Genomic DNA, 15,815 nt, shown 5'->3' with positions numbered 1-15,815 from the left:
TAGGCTTACACACTACTTAATCTAACTTAAACTAAATTACGCTGAGGACAACAGACATACCCATGCCCGAGAGAGGACTCGAACTTCCGACGGGGGAGCCTCGTGAACCGAAGCAAGACGCTTCAGACCGCTCGGCTAACCCGCTCGGCAAAAATTTGTCAATAAGCAGGTTTCCACAGTACAACTAAAGAAAAAATCCGAAAATTGTTAATTTGTAATTATATCACAAAAAATCATTATTTGTTACCTGACAGTCTGTCTGTCCCTCGGTTAGTACACCTTGTTCTCAGGAAGGGGTAGACGTATGAAGCTGAAACTTACGTCGCATACTAAGGTCTACGGTCCCTTGCTGGTATAAGAAACGTAAGCTTTTAATTCAGTGTATGCAAAACATACTGCCAATAACGCCACACATTTTCAGACCCGCAAAATCACTCATCAAAGCTTCAGGGTACTTTCCTTTGGCCTTGAATCATGAAATTTGGCAAAAAGTAAGGTTACATAGTGCAACTAAAGGGACAAAATCTGAAAATTGTAATTTGTAATTATAACAAACGAAAAAAACTTTGTCACATGTTATCGGACTGCCTGTCTGTATCTTAATACCCTTTTTCTAGAGAAAATTTTTGTCACATTCTAAGGTCCACGGTCCCTTTGCGGTATACTAATTTTAGCTCCTGCGTCAACGCATTCAAAAGATACGGCTATTTATGTTACATATCTTGATACGTTGCCGATATTGACATCGATAACAGGCAAAAATCGGTGAAATTATCGACTCCCGGGATAGATGAGCAATCTATATACATAATTTAATTTGTACGGAACCCTCGATGCTTGACTACTACTCGCACTTACTCGGATTTTTTTCATTGTTTCGCATTGTTATTCGGTGTACATGCCATGTAGCAAGTACCGCTGTTACTTCAGGTATGCTTTTGGTTAAAATTGTTCAAAAATGGTTCAAATGGCTACTAACCTAAGTACATCACACACATCCATGCCCGAGGCAGGATTAGAACCTGCGACCGTAGGAGCAGCGCGGTTCCGAACTGAAGCGCCTAGAACCACTCGGCCACAACGGCCGGCGTTAAAATTGTTCAAATGGCTCTGAGCACTATGGGACTTAACATCTGAGATCATCAGTCCCCTAGACTGAGAACTACTTAAACCTAACTAACCTAAGGACATAAGGATATCATACACATCCATGCCCGAGGCAGGATTCGAACCTGCGACAGTAGCAGCAGTGCGGTTCCGGACTGAAGAGCGTAGAACCGCTCGGTCACAGCGGTCGGTTGATGCTTTTGGTTACTAAAATAAATTCTTCTAAGTGCGCAAGGTGTACATGGTAGCTTATAACAGACCACGGTAACACATCATAGTAACAGATAACAAATACAACTATTTTGTATTATTGAGGAAAAAAGGCATGACGAATAATACAGGTACACTAATTTGTTATCACGTGGTATTGCGATATTACTTTTGATTGCACCATGGTTTCTCAGAGGTAAAGGTAAAGTTATGGCACAATCACCTCACAGGCAGTTCGTGGTACGGAGCAGAAGCTCTCTTTGAAAATAGACAGTTATGTGTGGTTGCTACAATGTACTCAAAAGTGAATGATTATTTCGTAAGTTGTTGCATTTTATTATTAGAAGATTGACTCAGTTTCCCACCTAAGACTGATTAATTTTTTAGAGCCTCTTTCGTTAGCAGATTACGAATACGTGATGTTGTCTCTACTGGCTTTTACTTGAAACTAACCACCCACTCTAGCTCTGCATGCTACTTCACTATCCAACGCGCATCTGGATTTACTGTGCATTCCTCCCTACAAAGCGAGAGCGTAGAGAAAGCCTTGGATACATCTAATGTGAACAGTGGCCTTGGAGAGAAGCCGAAGTGCTTACATACTTAATTTAATACGGTGCTCATCTATCTCGCGGTGTACACACAGGTAGGAGAGATACACAGACATCCAGGTCTTATTATATGCAATCGCGATTACTATTTCATCCACAGTACCTTCTGAAGCATTACTTCTTCTATTTTGGCCGTCCTTTATTACCTTCTACCCCCACCTCCGTGAAGCTGCAGGGAAGCAGAGACTGGAATATAACCAACAAATAACTGGGGACGATGGGTGCGAGTGGTGCTCTGACACGAAGACGTTGGCACACGAGAGGAAGTCATAGTGGGCCGCATCAGACAAGCCAGGAAACTGACGATTTAAAAAAAAAATTAAAGAAAACCTTACCGTCTTCATTAACCTTGGCAGACAACCTTTTGAATGCGCCTCACATGTCGAAAACATTTTCTCAAACACTCTTCTCCTGCAGCTTTACATTTAAATTTTTTAAAATTTCTCTTTTTTTATAATACTTCGTTATAGATAAATTTCATCACCTGCAAAGTGCCCGAGTTTACCGTTAGTCCCATCAACTTGGTCCTTTATATACGACATGAACAGCACACCTGAAGCTACACATTTACTCATTGATGATTCTCCATTGAGCAAGCGCTGCTGCGAAACGGAGTACAATGTTTTCTGGGAGTAAAGAACTACTGCTTCCGCCTGATAATCTTGATCCAGCAATTCCGGATGTTGTGTTCCAAAACCGTGAGCCCGGTCTCATGACCGATGTTTCGGAATTCCATACTGATTGGCATGGAGGGGCTATTCTGTTCGCGGTACCTCATTACCTTCTTTTACTTTACGGCTGTTATCGATTTTGACCAGCCAGTGGTGACAATCAGTCTGAATGCACATGCTGCAAGTCTTGAACTAAGTTTTCTGTTGCATTGTCAACATAAATAGGCTGGCCCAAACCAATAATAGCATTTTGAAATTATTTTGTGGTTTTCATCACATGAAAATAGAAGAAGATAGTGAATGACTTATTCCCAATACACCTTTAAACTTTGTTGGCTAATAACTTCTTCATGGATGGGTCCACAGCCTCAATGTATCGTGTAAATGCTGCAGCCGTTTTAACCACCGTAGGCTATCAGTTTTATTCGTTAATGCACAGTGCATATAAATTACATTAATGGCCAGTGTCGGCCTTAAACCATTATCAATTTATGATACTGGTGACGTGTGTGTCGCATGCAAAAACGTTTAAAAAACATTGATTGACACCTAGGTCACCAGAATCATGCATCTGATAATGGAGTAAGGCCGAAACTGACCAGTAACGTACCTTACATGCACGGTGCAGTAAAAGAATAAAATTGACAGCCTGCCATGGTTACAATGGTTCCATCATTTGTTGGCTACGTTATTGTCTAGGGGACGGGCGACAGATTACTGTTCAACTAGCTTCCTACTAAGTGACAAATTTGAAGGGAGGATATAGCTATGGGAATGAAATCGTCCTAACACAATGAGGCTATAAGTTACTAAATAAAATGAGGACTTGGCGTGTACTTACATGCTGTGAGTGTAACGGCAGACTGATCCACAAACTCATTCACGAATTCACATTGTAAGTCTTGAACATCACGCTGCAGTTGGGCGTTTAATCCCACTAAATCTACTGCAAAAAACTTTTATAAATTTCACGAATTCCTGAAGAAATTTTACTTACGAAAAATTTCAGACGTTTCCAGTTGAGACTTTTGCACTACGCATCGGCATATGTCTGCGGCTACTAGCTCTTAAAAACCATTTATCACGTCAATATGACAACTGGCCTTGTATGACCGTCAATCTCTTGCTGAAAAACTCATAAATTCACTTATTATACATATTACTGCTAGAGCTATAGAGCTAAGCATATCAAATAACTCGCTCTTACGAGTTTACACCTCTGAAATGTAAACCCAAGGTCAGTATTTTTTATAGGCAAATTTTACTTATTGTCTCTTGGCGGTACGCAAGGACTTTTCAGTGAATAAAAATCTTAAATTTATCATTGCGCATCTTGGGGACTACTAGTTTGTGATTAATTTGAGTATCATTGATGTATCAGCCAAAATTAGCGTTGTCCTTCATTGACTTTTAAACCTAAGAGAAATTACGAATCTACATGTAGCTGTTCTGATTTCGTTTCATTGCTGTAGCTATACTCTTCGTTTTTCGAATTATTTTTCACACAAATGTTTTGTAATCATCAGGATCACATTACAGCTAATTATTCAAACTGTGTTTGCTAGTGCCAGTCAAGAGCTCTCAGCGGACACTCCGCTACGATCGCTTGATGCGTTTTCAGTCATTACTTTTTAAAGATAAAAGCTACACCTTTTATCGTGTTTGGCTAATGTATAATTCCACCTAGAGATGGTTCCTTAAACTTGTTACCACATCTACTTTCCCTCTGTCATAGGGTGACGTTGCCTTTTATGTAGCCTTATTAGCATTCATGTAGGGCCGTGTAATACCTGCAATTCGCTGCCTTAATACTTTCCATTCAAAAGATGAAAAACAACAAGGCAGCGGGCGAGGACCAGATGTCAGCAGAGATGTTAAAAGAAGGCGGAAGCAAATTACACAAACGAATTTATAACCTTGCCACAATGATATGGGCCGGCCGAAGTGGCCGTGCGGTTAAAGGCGCTGCAGTCTGGAACCGCAAGACCGCTACGGTCGCAGGTTCGAATCCTGCCTCGGGCATGGATGTTTGTGATGTCCTTAGTTTAGTTAGGTTTAACTAGTTCTGAGTTCTAGGGGACTAATGACCTCAGCAGTTGAGTCCCATAGTGCTCAGAGCCATTTGAACCATTTTTTTGAACAATGATATGGAAAACTGAAACACTGCCTGAAAATTGGAAAACTGCATATAATTTGTGCCACACACAAGAAAGGAAACCGAAGGGAATGTGGAAATTACAGAGGAATCAGTTTGCTGAACATAACGTACAAAATCCTGTCAATGATCATTCTGGAAAAACTTGAACTTTATGCAGAAAACATTATTCAAGATTACCAGGCTGGATTTCGAACAAACCGTTCCACAACTGATAATTTGTTTATTATAAGACAGATCTCTGAGAAATACTGGGAATTTGACAAAAACATCCACTGTCTCTTCATTGACTTCCAGCGACCCTATGATATCATCCACAGAAGTAGCCTCTACAACACGTTACGAGAATTTAGTATACCCAGTAAAATCATTAAGGTGACAAAACTGTGCATGGATGGCTCCCAGGCACCAGTGAAGTTCAGAGGATCCATATCCCCTGCCTTTCCAATTAAAACAGGCTTACGACAAGGAGACGCTCTTTCATGTGTCCTCTTCAACCTTGCCTTAGAGAAAATGGTTCGGGAGAGTAATTTACAGCTATACAATGGTCTCCTATTCGAAAACAGTGAAGTAAAACTCCTGGCTTATGCAGGTGATATAGTGTTGCTGAGTGAAACTGGAGAAGAACTGAAAGACATTTACAGATCTCTCAGGCACAGTGCCAGCAAAATGGGGCTTTTGACAAACCAAGAGAAAACAGAATATAGGGAAATAGGTCGAGTCATAAACTCAAATCCTTACTTTGAGATTGACCAACATTCTAAATTCAGAAAAGTTTTTCAGTTTAAATACCTTTGATCACGTTTCAACAGTCAAAATATCATAACAATGAATATAAAAGAAACAATAGCTCAGGGTCAAGATGTCTGTACTCACTAAGCAACCCACTCAAAAGTAAAGCTTAGTCAATCACCACAAAGATGAAGATATACAACACTGTCATCTGCCCCATAGTACTGTGCGGTTCAGAAAGCTGGACGCTTACAAAAAATTAAAGAGAAAAACTGGATGTTTTCGAAAGAAAACTTAATGAGAAAAATCTGGGCACCTGTGTTGGAGAATGGCGTATGGAGAATTCGAAAGAACAATGCAATTTATCAGTTAATGAAGCAACCCACTATCATACAGAAAATGTAAAGTAGAAGACTGCAATGGGCTGGGCACGTGGCTAGAATGGGAAACAACAAGGAACTCTCCAGGCAACAAGACCAATGGGCCGACCTCGTACGAGGTGGAAAGATGACATAGAGAAGGACATGACAGCATTAGGAATTTCCGCAGGGTGGAGAGAGACTGCGAGAGATAGATGGCGGTGGAAGCAGATAGTTGATGCACCGCGTGGTCTACATAGTGTGGCGGCGCGGTCCCTTCCGTCCCTTTACGACAAACCTGCACCTACCTGTGAACATTGTCTCAGCATTTCATCAGTAGGGAAGCCGAACAAAACCTACTGCACTTCGACGTGAACCAGGTTGCAATTAAAGTCACTAATCTACGTTTCGGGAGAAAGTTTTCACAAGAAATGAAAGGTTGGAAATTTTGTCCTCAATTAATATATTCTGAAACTTAGGTGAACAAGTATCACTGTCAAGCCCGTGCTAGTCTTAACACAGTCTCTCACAATCCCTTTCACTCACATTAGCAAGTTTATGGTGTTGCATTTCCCGAAAACGTAACAGCTACAAAAATACTGATGAACTACTACTAGACACGTCCGATCTGTTTCATGGCTAGGCTTCGACTCTTCTCAACAATACTCTAAGTCTTCTTCACCAGCCGAGAAAGTTCAAAAATGGTTCAAATGACTCTGAGCACTATGGGACTTAACATCTATGGTCATCAGTCCCCTAGAACTTAGAACTACTTAAACCTAACTAACCTAAGGACAGCACACAACACCCAGTCATCACGAGGCAGAGAAACAGCCGAGAAAGGCGCGCGAAGAATAATGCTTTACCATCGGTCAGTTTACTCAACAGCCAATAGCAAAACAACATTCTTCCGCGTCAATCCGCGCTTTTCACCAATAACCAATTGCAAAATAGTAAAGCTAACGACTGCACTTTTTACCGACGTAATTATCTAATATGCTGAAGTTTTTCTTATGCATAAAGTTATTTACTATTGTTATTTATACCTGAATTAACTTTCCCTTTACCATAAACTTACTTTACAAATCTATTGTACAAAAATCCCCTTTGTCCATATCCATACTTCTTCGAAATGTTCCCACGCTAAATCCTACTGCATAACTCGTTAAACAATTATCTTCATATTAATCTTAAACCACACTCACGCATCATTCATACTGCTAAAACACTTCTATAACATTTTACATACACAAAAAGACATAATAACACTTTATGAAAATACTAGAACAGTTTATGAAAAACATTCTATTATTTTAGTGCACTCTAGTGGGCAAAATCGAAACTAAAATCACAGTCCCCCTATCCAATATTGTCCTCTATCGGCTGATACATAAACTACGTGCACGTCCAGTCTCGCGTCACCATCTGTCACTATCCAGCTCTGAGACACATCTCCCACTTAACCGCCTCCAAGGCAGCATCGGTATACGGCGCTACGCCTCAATGGCCTGTGATCGCTGAGGAGAAGAAGAAGAAGAATACTTTTCACGATATCGGCCTCCTCACGCCTTGATACGACCACTCGTCAGGGAAAACCACAAGCGATAACCTTGCAGTTCACCTGCTGCCCAGCAGTCTCGTGCGGTAAATATCGCCAACGGCAGAGTCTCAGTAATCGTGTGCTGCAGCACACTGTCTTCTCACGACTGTCAAAGCCCGCCCGTCTCCTGAGCCAGACCTCATCACGCCATTTGTCAAACAAGCGCACGTTCGGCAAGGCTTACAATGTCAAATTACAGTGTCAAAGATAGTGGATGGTAATATTTGTGGATTTTTCTTCCCCTCTTGTAGACTGGTGTGACCTGTGATTTTCTGCCGAACACTGGGAACAGTCTTTCTTATTTTTCGTTTGTTGCTACTCTCGAGTATCCGAGCAAGGAACGAAAATTAGAGTTTAAAATAACGTCGACAACGAGGTCCATTAGAGACGGAGCACAAACTCGGATTAGGCAAGATAGGGGGAAGAAATGGGCCATGCCCTATCAAAGGAACCAGCGTGCCGTTTACCTAAAGCAGTTTAGGGAACTTACGAAAATCCTACATCTGGATAGACTGAAGAGGATTTGAACCATCATCCTCCAGAATGTGAGTCCAGTGTGTGGGAGAGAGATAATTATAATTTTACCACAACGACATGAGTTTCTGAATAGCGGTATCATCATGGGCAGTGAAAAAAAAATGTAAACACCAAAAACAGATTTGGTGCCTAATACGCTATAGGGAACCCGTTGGTACCAACTTTTAGTCATCTCGGAATTCAGGTATGCTTTTTAAGGAAATCTTATGCCATGCTTCTTACAAAATATCGACTAGTTCAGGTAACTATGTTGGAGGTGGCCAGCGGTCACATAACCTTCTCTCCAAAGCAGACCACGAAGACACAGTAACTCTGAGATCTGGTGGTGGCTGAGAGACTTCGACCATTCATCCCCTCGTGCTCACAAAATCAGTCCCCGACAACGAGAGCTGTCTGAACAGAGGCAGTCTCGCTTTGGAACACAGCACCACCATTGGGGAACAAACACTGTACCATGGTACGGTCCTAATAGGCCGAAATGGGCGCATAATCCTTAGCAGTAATGCGACATTGGGAGTGTCCACGGGTCCATGGAATACCACGATATGGCTCCCCGAATCGCCATTCATCCCCCAGCGTGTTTCACTCTTGAGACGTAAACTGCCGGAAGTTGGAAACAATGCGGAAGAAGACTCATCCGACCAAGTAGTTACTTCCATTGCTCCATTGTCCAGATTTTATCGCTTCGGCACCACGTTTTCCCGTTAAGGGCGTTTGCATCACTGATGTGTGGTTTTGAATTCCAACTCGCCCCGCAATGCGCAGGTTATGGAGCTCTCTAGCTGATGTTTTCGGTGCTGACAGGGGTCACGACGGCGACATTAAGTTCTGTAATTATCTTTGTAACCGTCGTCTTCTTATTTGTTTGTCACAATCCTCTTCAATGTCAGTCCATCATGATCACTCAACACAAACTTTCGTCCGCGTTGTGACTCACTGGATGATGTTTTTTACTTTCCCTGTATGTGGTATAATCTTCGATATGGTGCCTCTTGAAACATCGAACACTTCGGCTACCTTATATACGGAAGTAACCACGATACGAGTACCAGCAATTTGCCCAAGTTCGATTTCACTTAGCTCAGATGTAATGCACGCACGACTACACAGAACACTGTTACGACCACAACTGATACTTGCAACGTAAGGAGAACGATGCACAGGTGCCGACAGTGGGTAAATAAAACAGCGCAACGTAAAGATTTCTCTAGCATTTTCATTTATGTTCGTTCGAGCGTGCATTTCTCGCGGTGTTTCCATATGTTTGTGAGACTCCTTTATAATTAAAACTAGCTGAGTACCAGGCATTTCCGGCGTATGCATTTATTCCAGTCATCTATTAGCTTATGTCCTCCTTTCCCAGCTTCCTACTCATCTCCACCAAACCCTCTCTCTGTTCACCTCCTTCACTCCCCACTATCTATCCATCTTCTCCTGCCCGTCTCTCTGTCCATCTCTTCACCCCCCCCCCCCCAACACTGTCAATCTGTTTCCATTCCCCCTCTCTCCATCAACACCTTCCCAGTCTGCCCATCTCTTCCCCTCACCCCCCCCCCCCCACCGCAGTAATTCTCCTCCTCCCCTCTCTCTGTCAATGTCCGCTTCCCCCTCTCTCTGTTTCCTCGTTCCTCCTCCCTCTATACATCTCCTCCTGCCCCTCTCCCTTATCATCTCCTCGCCTTTCCTTTCTCTCTCCTACTCTTCCCCCTCTCTTTCTCTCTCTGTCTCCTCATCTTCCCTTTTTGTCCATTTACTCCTCCACTTCATCTCCTCCTCTCTCATTTCTCTGCCTATCTCCTCCTCCTACAACTCTGTCCATCTCCTCTTTCCTTTTTCTGTCCCTCTCGTCCTCTCCCCTGTGTCTGTCCATTTTCCCTATCTCTGTCAATCTCCTCCTCTTCCTATCTCCTCCTTCACCCTTGCTGTCTGTCGATCACCTCGCCCTCCATTCTCTCTCCAAGTTGTCACAGTCACAACTATAGTATTTCTTTTCAGACTGCTCCTAATATTTGTATCAAATTTGACTGAAATCGTAACAGAGGGTCATGATCAGGTTTTTACCCGTGACTTTGCCTGAATATGCACATGTCACATGTATTTCACACATGTTTACCGTAGGTAATCTGTAGGCCTATGTCTAGCGAATTTTGCACAGTAGTTTAATTTTCATGCAGCTCAGACTTTATGACATTGTATCTCCTCTATTGTTCCTGATCTATATTAATGACATAGGAGACAATTTGAGAAGCTGTCTTAGATTGTTTGCAGATGATGCTGTCATTTACCGTCTTGTAAGGTCATCGGATGATCAAAACGACTTGCAAAATGATTTAGATAAGATATCTGTATGGTGCGAAAAGTGGCAATTGACCCTAAATAAGGAAAAGTGTGAAGTTATTCACATGAGTACTAAAAGTAATCAGCTAAATTTCGATTACGCTATAACTCAAACAAATCTGAAGGCTGCAAATTCAACTAAATACTTAGGGATTACGATTTCAAATAACCTAAACTGGAACGATCACATAAATAATATTGTGGGTAGAGCAAACGAAAGACTACGATTCATTGGCAGAACACTTAGAAGGTGCAACAGGTCTACTAAAGAGACTGCTTACATCACGCTTGTCCGCCCTATTCTCGAGTAGTGCTGTGTGGTGTGGGATCCGCATCAGGAGGGACTGACGGATGACATCCAAAAAGTACAAAGATGGGCAGCTCGTTTTGTGTTATCGCGAAATAGAGGAGATAGTGTCATAGATATGATACGTGAATTGGAGTGGCAATCATTAAAACAAAGGCGTTTTTCATTGCGACGGGATCCTCTCATGAAATTTCAATCACCAGTTTTCTCCTCCGATTGCGAAAACATTCTGTCGGCACCCACCTACATAGGGAGAAATGATCATCACGATAAAATAAGAGAAATCAGGGCTCGCACAGAAAAATTTAAGTGTTCGTTTTCCCGAGTGCCGGTCGAGAGTGGAACGGAAGAGAAGCAGCTTGAAGGTGGTTCATTGAACCCTCTGCCAGGCACTTAATTGTGAATAGCAGAGTAATCACATAGACGTAGATGTAGATCTCCTGAGCTATGTGCCGTACAATGATACAAATTTGCAGGTACATCCAGTTTTATATGTGCCTACTGCCCGCGAAATGTGTTGTGAATAGAGTTAGTAGGAAACTGCCATGCAGTAGTTTTTCACGCATTTCAGTGTTTATGCCGTCATATTTTCTGAACTAAGCGTCGTTCAGCGACATGATTTTTCTGGTTTATTCAGTGGTATATGTGAATACTGCCTGCAAAATGTGTCACGAATACTGTCAGTAGTACAGAAGTAATAAATTAAAAGTCATGCTTCATGTGGCAGTTTTACAACAGGAACGGCGATAATGCAGTAAGCGTTCAACTCTTTTCCTTTCGTCGTTAGCGAGAAAAAGTTTGGTAGAGGTTCGCAGTTATGAGTTAAAGTTTGTTGCAAACCTCTAACAGATCTCGTTCTTAAGTACTGGATCATTAAAGTATGGGTATTCTCGCCCCGTGGTCTACACTGTTCTTTCACTTCCGAACACGCCCTTTCAAACGGTGAGTGGTTGTTACCCCCAGAGTAATTCTCTCCAGACAGTAAATGGTGTGTGTACCAAGTTCGGCAGAATTCGGTCCAGTATTTTAAAAGGAGATGTAGGACATATATGTTCATCAATTTTTATAATTTTTACGGATATCTACGTCTGACGTTAAGTGTATGAGCCTCCATAGTATTCGAAAGCGGACCCCTGTGACGCATAATGAGTCACGTTATCCGTTGCACCACACATGGCCAACATTCGGAGATAAGTCAACTGCTCGAGGCAGCGAGTGGAGCGCTGCCCCTGACGCCGACCGTCGGGCCCTTTGCAGGTGCTGGGCCTGCCCTACAAGGGCGGCGAGTTCGCCATGTTCGTGCTGCTGCCGGAGGACGAGGGCGAGGCGGGGGCGCGTCGCCTGGGGGCGGCGCTGACGCCGTCGTCGCTGCTGCAGCTGCTGGCGTCCGCCAGGGAGCGCGACGACGTCATCTACATGCTGCCGCGCTTCTCGCTGGAGGCCAGCTACAGCCTCAAGCAGCCGCTGCAGGCCGCCGGCCTCCGCAGACTGTTCGACCCCCTCCAGGCCGACCTCTCCGGGCTCGTCGCCGACGACAAGTAAGTCCGTCTTTGCATAATTCTCTGTCGCATCAAGTTCTTTCACAGGAGAATTCGTCGCCGTTCTAAACAGACAGTCTATAAAACCATCGAGTTCGCTACAACAGCTGGAGACAAGAAGAACCGCGTACCAGTTAAGAGTGTTGCTGCTACTGCACTTGTCGACGGACCTTGTGTTTTCTGTGGTTGCAGACTTAATTTTAGTATTGACATTAACGATACTTTCGATCATGGTAATGGTTGGCTCACTGTAGCCATTGTACGTGGAGGTACGTCTCTGACCTGCCGTGCCTCTTTTTAGAAGAAAGTAATGGATTTAAACTACTAGCCATTAAAATTGCTACACCAAGAAGAAATGCAGATGATAAACGGGTATTCATTCGACAAATATATCATACTAAAACTGACATGTGATTACATTTTCACGCAATTTGGGTGCATAGATCCTCAGAAATCAGTACCCAGACCAACCACCTCTGGCCGTAATAACGGCCGTGATACGCCTGGGCATTGAGTCAAACAGAGCTTGGATGGCGTGTACAGGTAAAGCTGCCCATGCAGCCTCAACACGATACCACAGTTCATCAAGAGTCGTGACTGGCGTATTGTGACGAGCCAGTTGCTCAGTCACCATTGACCAGACGTTTTCAGTTGGTGAGAGATCTGGAGAATGTGCTGGCCAGAGCAGCAGTCGAACATTTTCTGTATCCAGAAAGGTACGTACAGGAACTACAACATGCGGTCGTGCATTATCCTGCTGGAACGTAGTGTTTCGCAGGGATCGAATGAAGGGTAGAGCCACGGGTCGTAACACATCTGAAATGTAACGTCCACTGTTCAAAGTGACGTCAATGCGAACAAGAGGTGACCGAGACGTGTAACCAGTGGCACCCCATACCATCATGCCGGGTGATACGCCAGTATGGCGATGACGAATACACGCTTCTAATGTGCGTTCACCGCGCTGTCGCCAAACACGGATGCGACCATCATGATGCTGTAAACAGAACCCGGATTCATCCGAAAAAATGACGTTTTGCCATTCGTGCACCCAGGTTCGTCGTTGAGTACACCATAGCAGGCGCTCCTGTCTGTGATGCAGCGTCTTTGGTAACCATAGCCATGGTCTCCGTGCTGGTATTCCGTGCTGCTGCAAACGTCGTCCAACTGTTCGTGCAGATGGTTGTTGTCTTGCAAACGTCCCTATCTGTGGACTCAGGGTTCTAGACGTGGCTGCACGATCCGTTACAGTCATGCGGATAAGATGCTTGTCATCTCGACTGCTAGTGATACGAGTTCCTTTGGGATCCAGCACGGCGTTCCGTATTACCCTCCTGAACCCACCGATTCCATATTCTTCTAACAGTCATTGGATCTCGACCAACGCGAGCAGCAATGTCGCGATACGATAAACCGCAATCGCGATAGGCTACAATCCGACCTTTATCAAAGTCGGAAACGTGATGGTACGCATTTCTCCTCCTTACACGAGGCATCACAACAACGCTTCACCAGGCAACGCCGGTCAATTGCTGTTTGTGTATAAGAAAGCGGTTCGAAACTTTCCTCATGTCAGCATGTTGTAGGTTTCGCCACCGGCGCCAACCTTGTGCGAATGCCCTGAGAAGCTAATCATTTGAATATCACAGCATCTTCTTCCTGTCGTTTAAATTTCGCGTCTGTGGCACGTGATCTTCGTGGTGTAGCAATTTTAATGGCCAGTAGTGTATCACGGAAATCAAGTAATCATACCCCAAATCAGGACAATAGCAGTTGTTGTAGTCCAAGTTCTGCCAGTTACCATAGTTGCGTAATACATGTTAGTAAGGTCTCTGCCAATATTCCGCAGGCTATTCTAGGCGGCTATGCGTCCTCTAGGATCACGGGGACTGCTTTAGCATCTGACTTGCTAAACGGTGGGGCTGAGTCCATATCTGAGGCTAACACGAGCATATCCCCATCTCAAGATACGTATCTGTAGGCTCTGATGCTACATTCTCCCCTTCCCAGAATTGGCACATGTGTGATACCTACGCATTTTCCGTCGGGACTGACTTGGCGAGCCCTCCCACATCTGGTGCAATGTTGGTGATGATTGTGTTGGTTGAACATCTCTGGGTCTGTCAGTGCCAATTCCTTAGGAGATCCAGAATTAGGATTTTTTGTAGGTTCCAGCTCATTTTATTCTAAGAAAAGAATGGCAGAAATCACAAAATCTCTTAAGAGACAGAGAAAGTATATGAGGATACTGAAAGAGTAACACAGTACGTAAAGGGAGATGAAAATCTATTGCTCATGGGAGGGGGGAATGCAGCTTCAAGGGAAGGAATAGAAGAAAAGGTTACAGGACAATATGAGCTTGGGACAGGGAATGAGAGAGGAGGAAGACTGATTGAGTTCTGTAATAGCTTTCAGCTAGTAACAGCGAATACTTTATTCGAGATTCCCAAGAGGAGGAGGTATACGTGGAAAAGGCCGGGTGATGTGGGAAGATTTCAGTTACATTACATCATGGTCAGACAGAGATTGCGGAATCAGATACTGGACTGGAAGTCGTACCCAGGAGCATATATAGACTCAGGTCACAATATAGTAGGGATGAAGAGTAGGCTGAAATTTTAAGAGATTAATCAGGAAGAATCAATACGCAAAGAAGTGGGATACGGAAGTACTAAAGAATGTCGAGATGCACTCGAAGCTCTCAAAGGCTATAAATACAGCAATAAGGAACAGCTCAGTAGATAGTACAGTTGAGGAGGAATGGACATCTCTGAAAAGGGCCATCACAGAAGTTGGAAAGGAAAACATAGGTACAAATGGTTCAAATGGCTCTGAGCACTATGGGACTTAACTGCTGTGGTCATCAGTCCCCTAGAACTTAGAACTACTTAAACCTAACTAACCTAAGGACATCACACACATCCATGCCCGAGGCGGGATTCGAACCTGCGACCGTAGCGGTCACGCGGTTCCAGACTGAAGCGACTTTAACCGCACGGCCACACCGGCCGGCAAACATAGGTACAAAGTAGACACATAACGTGTATCCACAGCATACACTGCGAAGAAACCGTAGGTAAGAGAAGAAACACTTCAGCTCATCGATGAAAGAAGAACGTACAAGAATGCTCAAGGAGATTCAGGAATACAGAATACAAGTCGCTGAGCAACGAAATAAATAGGCAAGGACGCCAAGACGAAATGGCTTCATGAAAAAATGTGAAGAAATCGAAAAAAAAATGATTGTCAGAAGGACTGACTCAGCACATAGGAAAGTCAAAAGATCCCTCGGTGAAATTAAAAGCAGGGGTGGTAACATTGAGAGTGCAACGGGAATTCCACTTTTAAATGCAGAGGAGAGAGCGGATAGGTGGAAAGAGTGCACTGGAGGCCTCCGTGAGGTAGAAGATTTGTCTCATGTGGTTGAAGAAGAAACAGGAGTCGATTTAAAAGAAACAAATGATCCAGTGTTATAATCAGAGTCTAAGAAAGCTTTGGAGAACCTACGATCAAATACAGCAGAAGGGATAGATAACATTCCATCAGAATTTCTAAATCATTGGGGGAAGGGCAACAAATCGACTATTCACTTTGGTATGTAGAATCTATAAGTCTGGCTACATACCATCTGACTTTCGCAAAAATATCATC

At 43.5% G+C, this 15,815-nt stretch overlaps 1 protein-coding gene across 1 annotated transcript in view; it reads left to right on the top strand.

The window, feature by feature from the left end:
* Nucleotides 1–15,815, top strand: part of LOC126234230 (leukocyte elastase inhibitor-like) — a 76,121-nt gene that overhangs the window by 17,212 nt on the left and 43,094 nt on the right. The window contains exon 4 of the mRNA XM_049942918.1: nt 11,884–12,164. Within this exon, the coding sequence (XP_049798875.1) occupies nt 11,884–12,164 (281 nt within the window). The remainder of the gene's footprint in view (nt 1–11,883; nt 12,165–15,815) is intronic.

Source organism: Schistocerca nitens, chromosome 2, assembly GCF_023898315.1.
Source record: "Schistocerca nitens isolate TAMUIC-IGC-003100 chromosome 2, iqSchNite1.1, whole genome shotgun sequence".
Taxonomy (NCBI): Eukaryota; Metazoa; Arthropoda; class Insecta; order Orthoptera; family Acrididae; genus Schistocerca; species Schistocerca nitens.
The sequence above is the reverse complement of the archived record's forward strand: the minus strand, read 5'-3'. Positions and strand labels throughout refer to the sequence as shown.